The 16,259-nt window shown below is 31.3% G+C and overlaps 1 protein-coding gene across 1 annotated transcript; it reads left to right on the top strand.

The window, feature by feature from the left end:
• The first annotated feature begins 1,848 nt into the window (after positions 1-1,848).
• On the top strand, positions 1,849-13,256 carry LOC134230058 (terepressin/terephysin-like). Its single transcript, XM_062711828.1, has 3 exons — positions 1,849-2,202; positions 12,233-12,437; positions 12,765-13,256. Exons 1-3 carry the CDS (start codon positions 2,044-2,046, stop codon positions 12,887-12,889), a joined length of 489 nt encoding a protein of 162 aa, XP_062567812.1. The 5' UTR covers positions 1,849-2,043; the 3' UTR covers positions 12,890-13,256.
• The last annotated feature ends 3,003 nt before the right edge of the window (positions 13,257-16,259 follow it).

Here is a 16,259-nt window from a genome sequence, read left to right on the forward strand (position 1 = left end):
CAAAACATTCCTCATAATTGGTGTTAATAGTCCTCCTGGCCCTGATATTGCAATCATTGGACATTTCGCTTATTTATATTGCCATTTTGGTTTCAAAGATAATTCGGTCCAATATGCTTCGTTCAGATGTCAACTACGAGAGAACTTGATAGAGGAGAGAGTAATTTTTTGAAATCTTCCATTTTTTGCAATTGAGATAAGAATTTGGAAAAATTAATCAAGAATCAAGCGCACTTTTTTGTGCGCAATAAATATACAGTTTTTTCAATGGGTGGCATTGTAGCTCTCCGGTCTATCAATAAATTTTCGGAGAGCTACAGATCTGCAGCTACTAGTAACCTGGCAGTCAAAACACACTGAACAGATGAAAGTGAAAAAAATATTACTACATAAGGGAAAATGACGATTGAAAACCTGAAGTCACAGCTTTTTCATATTATTTAGTTGGTTTGCCATTACCGTCTATAGTCTCTTGAACATCCAAATAAGAAAAACAGCTGTGGATAACTCTGTGGTTTCTTTTTTTCCCGAGTTCATTTGTTTTATTTTCATCGAGACTGACAAATGAAACGTGGCCCATATATCTAAATTTAGGGGTTAATATAGCAAAATTTTCCTTTTTCACTTAGAACTTTAAATTTTGAATATAGGAATATAAAGAGATAAGTGTAAACAATCGAATGGAAATCAACCAATCCTAAGAGAAAAGCATAAATGTCCGAAGAAGTTACGTGTTAATTATTGCGATCTTTGTTTCAATAGCTATTTCGTTAAATCTTCTTTAAACCAGCATCTTTAAAAAAAAATCTTCGATCTTTATTGCTAATAGACAAGGTCTAAGTCTTGGTGATTTCTTTTCTGCTCTCTGTATTTTTTCTTTCCGATTTTATAATAAAGATACCCCTAATCACCAGTATCTTGGGAGTTGTCCTAATAAGCTATGTTAGGAAAGTTCTTCTCAGGCACTTTGTGTGCCACAAAGATTTAATGCTAAAAGAACTACCAGAGCGTTTTAGTCGCACTAGGCAGCGTAAAAATAGCCATTATATTACACTGTCTTAAAATGGATTAACCAAAAAAATAGCCAGTCTAGAATCTTTGAAATTGACACCAATATTAATATTTTTTCTTGATTTAAAAAAAAGGAACGTGCTTAAAATACCACAACTCTTAAAACTTTCTACAGAGTAAAACAAAAGTGTCCCAAAACATATGTTACACTTCTAATCATCAAAAATAAAAAAAAAAGCAAGAATAAGAAACATATTTGTATTTTATCAAAGACAGTTTAAGACATAATTTTCATCATTGTGAATTGTGTACAACATAAAATTTACCTAAATAGCTATTATACAATATATATTAGCATTTTCATTTTTATTTTTTATTTTTTGGGGAAAATTTTTAAAGAATTAATTATAATTATACATCAACAATTTCTACATTCCCCTTTGGACAGAAACTTTCATATTTTGCGAAATATTCATACGATCTTTTCTACCCATTTTCCTGATTTCACAAGGTTAAACGAGAGCGATATTTCAAACCACCAAATTCTGTCAAGAGCCTCCACGCTCGTGTTCCTGCACTTAAATATAATGATTAATTTGTACTCTAATTCAATTTAACCATCATTAATAGAGTTCCATAGGTCATCTTTTTTATTTCAATACAAAATTATCTTGAAACAAATCTCGTCAATCCTATTATGTGGTGTTACGTTTTATGATCACTGAATCCATTTGCTGCATCAACGTATCGATGAAATCGACATGTCTTTGATTGGTCAGTTTCCCGAACCCGACCAATATTTGTTCCGTTGTGACATCGTGAGTACGCTATTCCTCCGTATCCCACACAATGTCGTTCGACAAACCCACTACCGTTGTCTAATTGGATAAAAGTGTCAATGCGCTATGCTACCTAGAGTCTAGTTAACAACACCTTGTGAAACAAAGGGTAATATCCATTAGAATATTCAGCATACCCGTGATTGCACACAAGCTTCAATTATCGCACTGGGACATTGGTTTTACTGACTTTATGCAAAAGATGGAATATTGTAAAACTTTTCCACTAAATTTAACACAATTCTGCTTAGTTCTCCTCGCTTTAATGACTGTAAGCAATTGTTGCTTCATAAGAAATTGTCCGCCGGGCGGGAAAAGAAGTATGGATATTATATCAAGACCAGGAAAAGCGGTAAGTAAAATATGTATGTTTATTTTACTATGATGAGGAAAAAAGGTAAGTGAAAATAAGTATGGATATTACATTGTATATCACAATCAAGAAAAGTGGTATGCAGGGTTTTACAAACTGTACTCAAATCAACTTTAATTTATCACTATTTCATTTGATATGAAAAATATGATACAAATCAGTTCTCATATCAAATATATAAGAATACAGAAAAAGTTAACTTGACTCATAGTGGTTAGGATGAATAATGCAGAATAAAAAAATCATCAAAACAAAACAAAATCTCCATGTAAAACTAAAACATCAAAGACTGTCTGAGGGAAATCCCAATGCATTTCCTTGTTTGGGTGTGTTCCATGCCTTATCAAAGATCTCACGAGGATAAATCGTAACCTGTTACGAATGAGCTTTCAGTGCACTCGTAGAATGGATAAAAATCCAGTATTTGAAATTAGCATATTATCTGGTAAACAGATAGTACTGCAAAACCTGTAAGTTTAAATTTGGTCGATAAAAAGATTATTGACTCAGAAAAAACAATTAAGTCTCTCATTAGAGGAGATAAAAGATATTTTTCGAGAAAAAAAGAAATCTCTCCCACCTTAGTAATATATTTGATATGTGTTCAGTCCTTTATTCCCCTTTGACACCTTACGTAACTCTACAAAGTGAAAAAGGTAATGGTACGTTGAGACCCCCTTTTCAGACTTAACATTTACCTTCAAGGAACATTTAAAATCATCCTTAGAAAAAAACATCTATTAGCATTTGCTTAAAATCAGCTATATGTGTAATTAGAGACTAAAGAAGGCCTTAGAGGCTTAAGAAGATAAAACAAGTAAGTTTCCAAAGGCTGTGTTGAATCTGCATCACATACATTTACAATATAAACTTCTTTAAGCCACTCTAATTCATATTTAAACCAATTTGTAGAAAAAGTACCTGAAATAATTTGTAAAAGCATGCAACAAACCGATAAAAAAACAGAACACTAGTTCAAGGTGCGTATACTTAATTATTAACTAATTAATTGTGTAAAAAATAACGGAAGTCTGTAATTTTTTGCGATAATAATAATGAAATTCTGAGTTTCGTAATGGTCGTTTACTGGATTTTTGTCAAAATGACGTGAAACAGCGTCATAGAAAAATGGAAGTGTGTCGTAAATATAATCCATATTTATGCATCGTGGGAAGTCATAAAGAGGTCAAAACCTTAATTAAAATTTTTCAAAATTAACTTACTTAAGAAGTGATTATTTGAAGTTATCTTACTTTGTAGATGCAAAATATCAGGGATATTAAAGGGCTATTTTGAGGAACAAATATATTTTTAAAAAGTTAAATAACCAAATAATAATTTTAAAAAAATCTATATTTTGTTTTATGGTAGCTGATGCAAAATTAATTTTTAAAATTTTTTTTATTTAACAAAAACCTACTGAAACTTTTCAATTTTGTTGATATGACCTTTTTTCTCGTATTCTTTTACACTTTTTCAAATGGATAAAAAAGAAAGTGTAACATTAATAACACAGAGTTTCAAACATTATTTCTAAGGTTTTAATCTTGCTAATTTCATCCTTCAATAAAAGTTTTAAAAATCTTTGTACTCAAATTACATCATACTGAAAGAATCTAAAATTCTAAATTTTAATTCTCTACGGAAACATTCCGTTAAATTCCAACGATTAGTAAATATTGAAATTTGATAATTAAACAGTTATTTTCCACAGTAGGAACATATTTTATATCTAGCACTTAACAATATTCAAAATTACACGATGAATTCTTCACACATATTTTTTACGGTTACATCCTAACAAGCAACCGATGTGATGCCGTTTGCAAATTTCGTTAGAGATGAAATTTCAATGTAGAAGAACTCATAACTGTTTGCCAGTTAATTCAAGTATGTTTAATGGAAATAAACTAGAGGTACTGTGAGCGATGAGCTCACTAAATGATACCCCCCGCCTCCCATATGGTTATAACTGGTGAAAAAGTATGTTTTCCTGTGGCCGGGACACCCAAAATATGTGTCGGATCAAAAAGTAAAATAGGAGGTGCACAATGGCAATATGTCTAGTGCATACAGATGTTCCCCAAACGCTCCCCAACTCCCTTTTATAGTCATATTCCCTGTAAGCGTAATTAAATAAGACAAACTTTTTGCATTTGAGACTTTAACAACGTTTACCAAGCAGTGTACCATGTTCATTCAAATTTTATCATTGCACACTTGCGCATGTTAATGCATGTGCGTAATGACCATATCATCTTGTCTACACAATCTATATATTTTAATATGCTAAATTTTAATGTATTTAATCCAAAAGTATAAAAAAAAAACGCTCATTCAAGTGTATTTTTGATTTTACCCATTTCACGTGCACGCACGTGCATACATGAACATGGTGACCATACCTTCTTGTAGAAGTCCATTACATCTATCTGTTCTAAATCCAAACCCGTTTGATTGAAAACCAAGGAAGTTATAGCTGTTTAAAGTTTCAGCCAATCAGATTGCAGCGCACGTACATACACGTGTATGTATGTGCAGGGTGACTATACCTTCTTATAGAAGTCCATTATATATATCTTTGTTCCAAATACCAACCTGTTTGGTAGAAAACCAAGGGAGTTATAGCTGTTTAAAGTTTCAGTCAATCAGATTGCAGCATTCGTACACGCACGTGTATGCATGTGCATGGTGACCATACCTTCTTGTAGAAGTCCATTATATATATATCTATCTTCCAAATCCAATCCTGTTTGGTTGAAAATCAAGGGAGTTATAGCTATTCAAAATTTCAGCCAATCAGATTGCAGCGCACGTGCATGCACGTGATTTCATGATAATTGCTATAATTCATTTGGTAGGATATTCTAATGCATTGCTATGTTCAAAATTTCAAAGGATTTCGTCAAAAAACAAGAAAGATATTGAGACTTTAGTTTCAGCCAATCAGAGCGTAGCGCACGTGCATGCGCGTGAGATCTTGCCATATTGACCACGCCATCTTGTTTATACTACTAATACATCCTTACATTATGAGTTTCAAAACATTTCATCAAAAAATAGAAAAGTTACGCCAATATACATTATATTGGTCATTCACGTGTTGCACGTGCGCGCTTGCAAGCACGTGCGCGCAAAATGACCTTCATTCCGCAAATCTACATTACATGTCTACTGACCCTAAAAACATTTCACCTTAGCTGGATGTGTAGTTTACGAGATCATTCGCGGACAAAAAAGTGCCCAGGAAGAAGAAAAATAATAATAATAAGAAACAGAGTAAAAACAATATGTTCCCCAACTTCGTTTGGGGAACATAATAAAGATTCTGTGAAAGTTGCATCAAATTTCATTCAGTGGTATGAGAGGAGTTGCGGATAAGAGATGGGTACCCCAAAGCGTAACAGACGGACGGACGGACAGACGTACAGACGGACGGAATTAACGATTACTATATACCCTCCCGCTTTTTAAGCGGGGGGTATAATAAAGCGTTTGGATGTTAAACATTTGTGGTGTATATTACATTTCATTTTTTATGCTAAATAAGTTTTCACACGAGTTTCTTTATAAATCACTAACAATCTCTCTTAAGTACGTTTTATTAATAAAAGCTCATACTTTCCTAGAATAAAATAATTTCAATGAATACGGTTTTTAATGTCCCTGGCTAATTGTTCACATTGAAAATTTATGAGGAAAATATCATCTGAAAATTAAAGTAACGTAAAGCAGCTCGAGTATTTATGAGAGTTATACGTCCTGAAGATGCCAATTTCCGTGAACATTAAAGAACCGATTCCGATGTTCTTCCAGACCAGTTTGAAAGAACAGTGATTTTTTTTTTATCAATGAACATTACAGATTCTTCTCATATTCTCTAGAATCGCGAAGTAAGGGTTCGAATTCCACTGTGAAACGTGGAGACCGGTCCTTCAGACGAGACCGTTTAAACCGAGGCCCCGTGTCGCAGATAGTGCTGACAGGAAAAACATACCCCCTGATCAATGGCCCTAAGTGTCGAGTATAGGACAAAAAAATTTGCAGCTCTCCAACGGCAGGTGGTGGCGTCTCCATATAAGTGAAAAATTCTCGAGAGCGACGTTAAACAATACACAATCAATCAATCTTATATTTTTCTATGAACACTAAGCCTGTTTGTTTTACTCTAACGGTAGAACTGAATAATTTCTAGACAATTCAGTATAAAAATAATAAATCAAAAATTTGTCTTAAGCCCATTGGAATATATCAAATCGACGTGCGAAATGAAATTAATGAATGTTTCATCTGATAGTCATCTTTGATATCACTCGAATTGAAGGCAAAAGCTCTCGGATTCTTAAAATGTAGAATCCTAAAGCATGTCTGTAAACAAATAAGTGCCCTCCAGACTTCCAGCAGTTGGAGGACCTTGTTTCAAATGATTACGTAACTATGTCAATGAGAAACTCTTGATAATTACTGTGAAATGACTTATTTTGGTGTTGGAGGGGGGATTTTCCTTGTTTTCGAGAAATGATCTGGTCCATGAATTCATAATCAGCTATAAATGCATAATTTTTTTTAAAATTTCTTACACACGAAATCAAATACCTGCAAACCAATATATTTCACCACGAAAATTTGACCCTTCGAAAATATGACATTTTACAGTATTTTACTATCATCTTTAAAGTTCTTGTGTGTAGATTCAGAACAATGTTTTAGGTGGAAAAAAGGAACCTTTCTCTATTTTTGTTTTTCTTTTCAAAAGTCTTTTGTATGGAAGAATGAATGACCTCTGAATAGGTTGAGACCTAAACTTATTCTCAGGTACCACAAAATCTAAAATTCCAACTATGAATATTGTAACTAAAGGTTTTCAAAGATTGATAATTTTATAGCATAAAACGTAATTTTAAAAATCTTTGTTAAAAATGAAATATAGAGTTAGAGTTTCTTCAATAAAAATTTAACCATGATATTGTTATATCTTTCGAATAAAGTGAATAAACTTTGTGAATTGGATCAATCTTATTTTTACAACTTACAAATATCTGAGTCCAAGGAAATTTGTATGAACAGCGAAGCCGTTCAAAAAGCCATTTTTTCGTGAATTAAAATATGTTCTAATTTTCAATTTAAAAAAATTTTAAAACTTTACTAATTGATTTTACAATTTAAAAAAAAATTAATTAAATTTAATAAAATCTCTGGAGAGACAAAAGAAAAGAATGATGGACTCCGGATCCATTTTCAGATGTATTTAAATTGGAACTTCATGAAACATATGGAGATAACGAACAGTATTCAAGATTAAAATTCCATAAAACAATTCAAAATAGGTGCAGAACAAAAATGGACCTCCAAAACATCGGAGGTAGGATCAGGTGACATGGAAGAGTAAGAATCCCCTGCCGACCGTTCACACCCGCCTAGTGCTCTTTGTCATGATCGGGAAATAACGGAAAAATCCGTCGTCAATTTAGTGTATAAGTAATGGACTAACAATTAGTATGAAAAAGGTCAGTCTGGATTTGACTCAATGATAAAATGTATTTGCTGACAAGTATCGTCATAGTATCGACCACAGAACTCAGGAAATGATGACTTTAAACGAGACAGCGGAAATTCTTGTTTTATCAGCTTGTTTGTCAATAATTTACGTTTTAGAAATTGTTTATACGTAGAGCATAATGCTCATCAATGTAAAAATATTTTTTCTGGATATGCAATACCCTGCTTTTCATTTTAAATATCAGATTCATATAAATGTATTTGTCGACAGTATCTTTATATCATAACCTTCATATATCCCCGACTGTCGAGATTGTTCATTACTTTCATACTTCTACCAAACCGAACAGCAAAATAAGTCAAACCAAACGGGAATGAAAATTTCAATTAATATCATTATAAAAATATATACGCGTAATAAGAGTAATGTATTCCTGTTGTTTCAACCAGCTGTTCTGTCATTATATCTCATTAGGTGGTAAAAAACATAATGCATTTTAACTGAAAGAAAGAAAAATAATTTTTGACAAATGAGAGTACACTATGTGATTTTTTTGAATTCTTTATTTTAATGTGTTTTATCATTTTCACCACCGAATGATGTATATATTCAACGTTTTCTTTATCTAGAGCCCGGTTAGCTACATGTGTTTATAGAGAATGATCGTATTTTACAGAGAGCAAGACAAAAAGAAAGTAGATATTTGCATGAACGCATGCAATTTACCTGTCATTTACCAATTTACCGACAGAGAAATGTCATTTAAGCAATATGTGAATAGTAGATGCTGAATATCAAAATGGGGGAAATAATGAGCTATAAAATGGCATTAAGCCGAATAAAAGCTCAAAACATGCATCGACCCCTACAGATATTTTCTATTTGAATGACATCTTTAAGTATTTTGTTTTTGTCCATAATGCTTAAACTATCATCTACCTTGGAGTGGGCATAAACTTAAAAGTCCTAATACAATAATGATAATAATCTTTTTTGGATTAGAGAACATTTACAACTGACCAAGGGACGATACATGAACATATATAAAATTAACTACAATTTACAACTGCAATTCAACTGGTCCTTTATTTGAAGATATTTCAAATAATACCATCATGAAAGGATGTTTTATAACAAATTTGGTTTGAATAGGTCAAGGAGTTACAAATTAATATGAAGTATATGGAGATAACGAACAATATTAAAGCTCAAATGTCCATTAATCAATGTAAATGTTGGAGCTGAGAAAACACGAACCTTTAAAACATTGGAGATGAGATCAGGTGTCATGAAGGAGTGAGCATCCACTGTCGACCGGTCATACCCTCCATATGCTCCTTTGCATGATTGGAAATTTACGGAAAAATCCGTCAACAATTCAGTGTGTAAATAATGGTCTAACGAGTAGTATGTAAAACGTCAGTCAGCATCTGTCTTAATGACAGATTGTATTTGCTGAGAAGGTCTTTGTATCGACAATTGAACTTACAAAATGGTGAAATTAAACGATACATCTGTAATTCTTGTCTCGTCAACTTTTTTGTTAATAACAGAGGATGCTTTATCCCCATAGATACCTGACCAGTCTTCTATAATTTTCAAAGTCTGTGTTTTATACCCTGTTTGAAGACTTGAATTGCTTATTTTTAGATTGATCACCATTCGTTATCTTCATCTTTTGCATCAGGAATTTGAGAGGCAGTTAAAACTCAAATACTGGAAACATTGAGATCGGGAAAAATGTGTCTGTTTTAGGGAAAGCCTGTCGAAAAAGGAACAATAACTGAAGGACCTTGAAATTACCAATTCATTGTGAACCCAAAACAATTATCTTAGTAGATTTTCGCGCAATTGGCCTTTAGTGTTTATTTCTGTTTATTGATCATGAATTGAAGAATTTACTATTTTATGTGACTCTATCAAAGTTGTGAGTCATTTGTTTCAAACTTTCCACATTGAAGTTAATGAACCAAAATCATCTTAAAAATATTTTACAAATATATCTGTAAAATTGTTCACGGGTCATACTTTACTCAAGAAATTGAAATATTGTAAATACTTTTCATATCAATCTAAACTATTTCGTTATATAGCGCAAGTTGTCATATGTACATATATACGTGGGAGCACTTTTTTCTGTACTTTTCTTTTATCTGCATACAACTCTTTGAAATTTACAGGCTTCCGCCCTCAACTAGACGCCTTGGTTTAAGTACATTATCAACCTATTGCGTGTTGTTAAATACATAAACACTGTCTGATTAAAACACGCATGTGTAAGCATATAAAATACTTCTAAGACAACATTAATATAAAAGAGTTTTGTAAGTGATGGTTCCTGTAAAATGAATATAAAATTCAAGATTAAAAACAAATATGTTAAAACATTATAAAAATAGAACGAAAACTGCACTAGTTGAAAAACGACCTATGTACTTTGACTAATTCGCCAGGGCCATTTTTGATCGTGTCTAGTCTATCAGCATAAAACGCATTCAAAATATTGTTCATGAGACTGGATCTTTCATTCTCATCAAGGTTATACTTTCTTACGTTCACTGAGATTTTCGAGGCAGTATCCTATATATAAGTACAAATATCGATTTCAAAGCTTATATAGTAATGTTTGAATTATTCTCAAAGTAAAAAGTTTTTATTAAGTCTAGCTTTCCCGTTTCATCGATTTCTAAATAACTCGCAGTACTTAGCTCTTTGATCAAAAATGCTTGTTTCACACATTTTCAGAACATAAAACAAATAAAGTGAGTTTTGGTGTGAATTAATTTCCTTGGTGTCTAAATATGACAAAATTAATAAACGAAACTAGATTGGAATTGTGTGTTGTGTGATTTATTGCAGAACCGCTGAAATGGCTCGCACGTTTGGTCATATTCTTACTTTTGTTCATTGGTACTTAATTTATGATGATATTTCAGCTATGTTTTCATTAAATTCATTTTTTTTAATATTTAAATATACACTGCTTCATTTCATAACAGAAGACCTTTTATGAGCATTGTTTTGGCTGACATTCTAATCAACAATATCAAAACAACAATAGAGCTCTACTCTAGGAAAATATTAGGTGAAAGACAATATTTCATAATTTCATTAACATAGAAATTGTCTTCTGCAAAACTAAAATATAGGTTTCAAAAGTCCTTTTATCATTTTATCGTATGATCATAAGTAAACATCGGAGATTTCCGTTTAAATACTGAACATCCATAGCTTGGATTCCATACAAAAGTTGACAACTCTTGAGTTATCAATTAGATTCCTTTGATCATGTATAATTAACTTCAACATCCTTAATATTAAAGTATTAAATGAAAAGAAAGTATTTTTTTACTTGATGGGAATTGTATTGGAATTTTTTTCCCTCAAGAATAAAATCAAACCTTGAGCAAAATCGCTTGTGCCACAAAAAAGAGTAGTGATTTTTGTCTCACATCATTTTTCATTAATTATAACTCAAAGGTAAAAATTACTTTACGTGAAAGGGAAACTTCAGACATACTGTGCTAAATCATACTTTTGAAATCAGTTTAATTGAAACTTCGAAGATTGTTGAAAATTTGATATAAAACTTCGAAGAAGTTTCAGGGAATTAATAATCATCATTTTTGTAAAGTCAATAACAGCAAAACATACGACATTTCATACATCTTTTAAAAGGATTCCTCACGATTAATCAAAAATAGTGGATTCGTAATCATATTCAGTTACTCCTTCAGTAAAAGTGGAACTCGAAAATATGAATGAAGTATTCTTGAAAGGAACATAAAACAATGTAAAATCAATTAATCAAAAAACATTAATTACTCTTATTCTATTCACAAGTACTCTGAAATAGAATTTAAAGGATGCTGGACTTTCTCATAAGCAACATTAATTGTAATCTTTGGAGACCTAGTCATAAAAATGTAGACCTCCAATGAACCCTTATTGAACTATTTATTTTTCCTATCTGATTTTATATTCCAACAAGTATAAATGATTTACAACTTTCACATGAGAATGAGAAAACTTTTGCGGTGGATCTTCACTCGTAAGTAACATATAAAGGTGATGTTAAACAATTTTTACTTCCATTCATGTATCGACTCCATGTATCACATATTAAATTAATTTATCGATTATCAAATTTTCAAACAAATTAAGAGACATAAAATCAAAGAATGACCAAAACAATCGATTTTAAATACAAAAGATATATGTAAAATTTCACGACAAATCAATATAAATACATAATACGCCAAACAAAAAGAGAAAACGAGGGGTAGTTTATTCTGGGAGGTACAGAATACTTAAAATGGTTTGTCAAAACTCTACTCTTTCTTTACGTTATCTTATCATTTAGTTAAATTGTTTTATTTTGGCATTTTCTCTTTAAGAATTTATGAAAATAAATCGTATGCATTCTTTTATTAAAAGAAGACATTGTATCGTGGATCATTAATTTTCAAACATCCGGAAATAAAAAAAATAATCCTAACGCTTTTGCAGTGTATGGCATGCGGACCTGGATTGCAGGGACAATGTGTAGGTCCTGATATTTGCTGCGGTCCTTTCGGTTGTTATATGGGTACCTCTCAGTCAAGTGTATGCGAAAAGGAAAATGAAAGTACTGTTGCCTGTGCTGTATCAGGTCCTCCGTGTGGAAGTCACAATCAAGGAAACTGTGTTGCAGACGGAATTTGCTGTGATCCAGGTAAAAAATATTGTGCAAATACGAGAATTTTTAATAATAAAGAAGTAATAAACGTTCAAATTTGACAGACATTTCAGAAAACATGGCGGGAACGACATGCAAAACTATTTTATAACATGGTTGAAGGCCAAATATTCTGTGTTTTCAATGAACTAGTTCTGATAAATCAAGCAACTGTAAACAATTACTTCAGCCATTTATCGACATTTCTTAATCGTTGTTTAATTACTATAAAGAGCTATGCCTGGTTCTCATGAATGTTTATTTTCTGACATCGACGCCTGCCTGCATTAACATGTATTAATCATCTTTTTAATCCATTTACAGGTGCGTGTTCATTTAACAGCAAGTGCAAATCAAATACTGAACCAAAAGATGTACAGATTTTCTCTTTACTTAAAGCCTTGGGCCTTTTGGAAACGAAAGCATATAACAACGCTGAAATGTCATAGGGTGACGACGCAGTTCACCCGCCAGTTTTTCTCTCCCATCAGAATTTTGTCAATATTTGAAAGATGAACAGTGTTATTATTCGGAAAATTTTGCAGAATTCAAAAAGCTAAACGTGTGCTGGCCATATTGCTTTCTTCCGGTCCTAGAAATCAATCATGTTTTACCTTGACCTCTCGACTCAAGATTACACGGTGTCCGATTTCAGATTTTAACATTCCAACGAAAGGATATGTCCTTCGGACTTTATCATTTTATGTTTTCTTTTCATTTTCTTTAAAACTGACTTTGCTTTAACTTGTTAAAATACTGCATTTTATTTCATAACATTGTATGATCTCAGAGAAATAAATTCTTAGTATCTTTTCATTTTGTTTTGCTTTGTATAATATCAAGAGTTCAACTTCAACCAACAACTTAACTGAGCTTTCCTCATTGGAAAGTGCTCGGCGTCTCTCTGTCTGTTGCCTGCTGCTTATTGTCGGTAAACTTTACAACTTCGATTTCCACTCAAGTATCACTCGAGAAGTAGTACTAGACCAGTTACAATCACACTTAAAAACAAAGCATAAAAAAGTTATAGAATCTAAGTGTATACGCTTCTTTCCAAGTGATATGACACTAATGAAATATTTGGTTGGGCCAATTTCGGGACCATAGAACACAAAGCACCCACAATGATTGTACATAGCCAAAAGACCTTAATGTTGGCATAGAAGGTTGAGATGTTACATTAAACTATAAGAAAATCTTGAAATTATTCTTACACACATTTAAATCACAGTTGATTTACTATACAAGCACATTCTTCCCCTTTAGTAAAAATTTCAGATTTTTCAAATCTCAATTTGTATTATAGAAAAACCTGTGGGTATAAAGACTTACAGAAATGGATATATGGGAACTGTAAGAGGCGTTTCTTTTATTTTGGCAGATCTACAGTCATATTTAGTTATACTATGAAGTAAGCATTTCCTTTTTGTGTATATTAAAATATATTAAAATCCTGTCCCCCCCAAAATCCGACAGCTAAGTTTCACAGAGATACTGAGTATATAAAATATAGGAGTAATCTTTTAGATATTATCTTTCCAACATCTATTTTAAGACTACAATGAATGTGGATCGGGGGTATGCTCACTCCTCCAAGGTACATGATCCAAACTGTGATGTTTTAGAAGTCTTTGGTTGCACTTCTCCTGATTTGGTTTGTTTGAATGGACCTTTGAGCTTGAATACTATTCGCTATCTCCATATCTTTCAGTAATTGTATCGAAAACGAAAAGATAATTCTTCACAGTTATCTACAATACTTAAAAATGTTACAATCTTAATCTTAAATTGGTGACTTTAGAAAATGGTCCCAGTCTTTAACTTAAATTGTATGTTACTTAGGTAAGTGTTAGGGCCCATGAATCTCATCTACATCGAATCTGTTGCAAAACTAAGAAGCGTATTGTTTTTTTTAAGGTTGTCGTTTCCAAATCAAATTTTGGTTTTTAATATTAATTAAATATTCTAATTTTACTTTTGACTTTACAATTTTTTTCTTCTTTAAAATTGACTGTTCCAACTTTATCATTGTCTTTTCCAACTTTGAAAGGACATATCCTTTATGTTGTATATCGAATTGATATATTCAGTACAATTGTCCTTGTAGTTGAGTCATCCTTAATATCAAACATCTAAAATAGTCTCATTTGATTTTCTCTTAACTATGCAGGATTAAAATGCTTTTAATAAAGAAGTTGTATGACATTATCGTTTTTTAAATTTTATAATAAAGATTTAACTTTCATAAGATTTACCAAAAATATGGAAAAAGCCAAGCTTAAAATTGGTAAAAATAACTTTAATGTTGGAATTAATTTTCAACTTCAATGTTGAAATTATAACAACCTTAAAATTTGAAAAGCCAAATTTAAACTTGGAATCACCATGTTAAAAATACCTTAATTTGCACTTTAACTTAAAATGTAGAAGATCATTTCTTAGATAAAAGATTTTGAAACTATGCTGTTGATGCAGGACAACGATATATGAAAAGAACATGCTAAATATGTAAACTGAATGAAAAAAAAAACTGAACAGTAGAATTTCTTTGTGTCTATAGCAATTTTTGACAGTGACCAAGAAATGCTATAATTTTTTTCAAATTGCAATACGCAGATTGCCCTTTTTTCAAATTATCATACTTATCAATCAAAATAACTGTTCGAATAAGAAGGAAACCTTTTTTCCAAAAAGGTGTTTTACACAAATTACTGAAGACACTGATAACAAAGGGGATGTATTTGCCGTCGGGGGATATGAATATCTGGAAAAGAAATGGCTGAATCGAAAATTACTAGTAAGCACGATTCTACAAATCCCTCGAAAAAGAAAGCCCTCCTTCTCATTATTCTTTCTTGTCAAAAATCACTCTTGTAAAAATGCAGAGTACATTTGATAGTCTCTATAATTAGGTTCTCACTGTTTCCATTTAACCTTTTACAAAGGAAGAACATGGTATTGAATGAAAAAGAACATTTCCGCATTGAGCTGTGAGGTATTTTTGTGAGTATTAATAGATAGGGATTGTTCATGTCCATCTTTTTGTAAACTTGATAAATGCACTACAGTTGATAAATTGATTTTAAATGGATAAAAAATATAAATATTTAGCTCCAAAACACGCCATACAAAGCAAACAAAAATAAATAATATTGAAATACTGTAATTTATTCATAAAATAAAAAATATCCTGTCACAGTGTGAAAGGATATCTGATATCCTGTCACAGTGTGACGAATATCAAAAGTAAATGATTTGAATTGAAATAAATAAACCATTCTGACAGCGAATAAAACTGTCAAAATTACCTTTTTGTCAAATTATATAATTGAATAAAATTTACCATGTATTACAAAAAAGAAGGCAAAGGAAAAATCAAATTTTTTTTTTAAAAATTTAAACAGAAAATTCATATGGAATTTAAAATAAAATATCACACATGTTGAAATTTTCAATTTTACAAAACATTGAATATCCTCTATTTCTTAAAAACCACCTCTTTTTGTTAACGCAAAACTTCAGATTTATGATTAAATGATTTGAATTGTTTGTACCTTTTTTATATAATTGAATAAAATTTACCATTTGAACAGCTTTTTAAATTCATAGTCAAAATAAAATATCACACATGTTGAATTTTCAATTTTAATCAGATATGCTAATTTTCAATTTTAACTAAATATGCTTATATTATGTATAAAAAAGCATTAATATTTTTAAATCTAATTATTAATGAAAGAAAATATATTTCGATATAACAAATTCAAACAATGTTATCAAAACAAAACTGTGCAATATTTTTGACTTGAAACTTAGAGT

This window comes from Saccostrea cucullata, unplaced genomic scaffold (genome assembly GCF_032062105.1).
Source record: "Saccostrea cucullata isolate Sc308-1 unplaced genomic scaffold, CSIRO_AGI_Scuc_v1 ctg218, whole genome shotgun sequence".
NCBI lineage: Eukaryota > Metazoa > Mollusca > Bivalvia > Ostreida > Ostreidae > Saccostrea > Saccostrea cuccullata.

Coding starts and splice junctions, on each gene's coding strand:
- LOC134230058 (XM_062711828.1), top strand. CDS start 2,044: ATGCAAAAGATGGAATATTGTAAAACTTTTCCACTAAATTTAACACAA. Junction 2,203..12,232: donor TATCAAGACCAGGAAAAGCG/GTAAGTAAAATA, acceptor ACGCTTTTGCAG/TGTATGGCATGCGGACCTGG. Junction 12,438..12,764: donor CGGAATTTGCTGTGATCCAG/GTAAAAAATATT, acceptor ATCCATTTACAG/GTGCGTGTTCATTTAACAGC.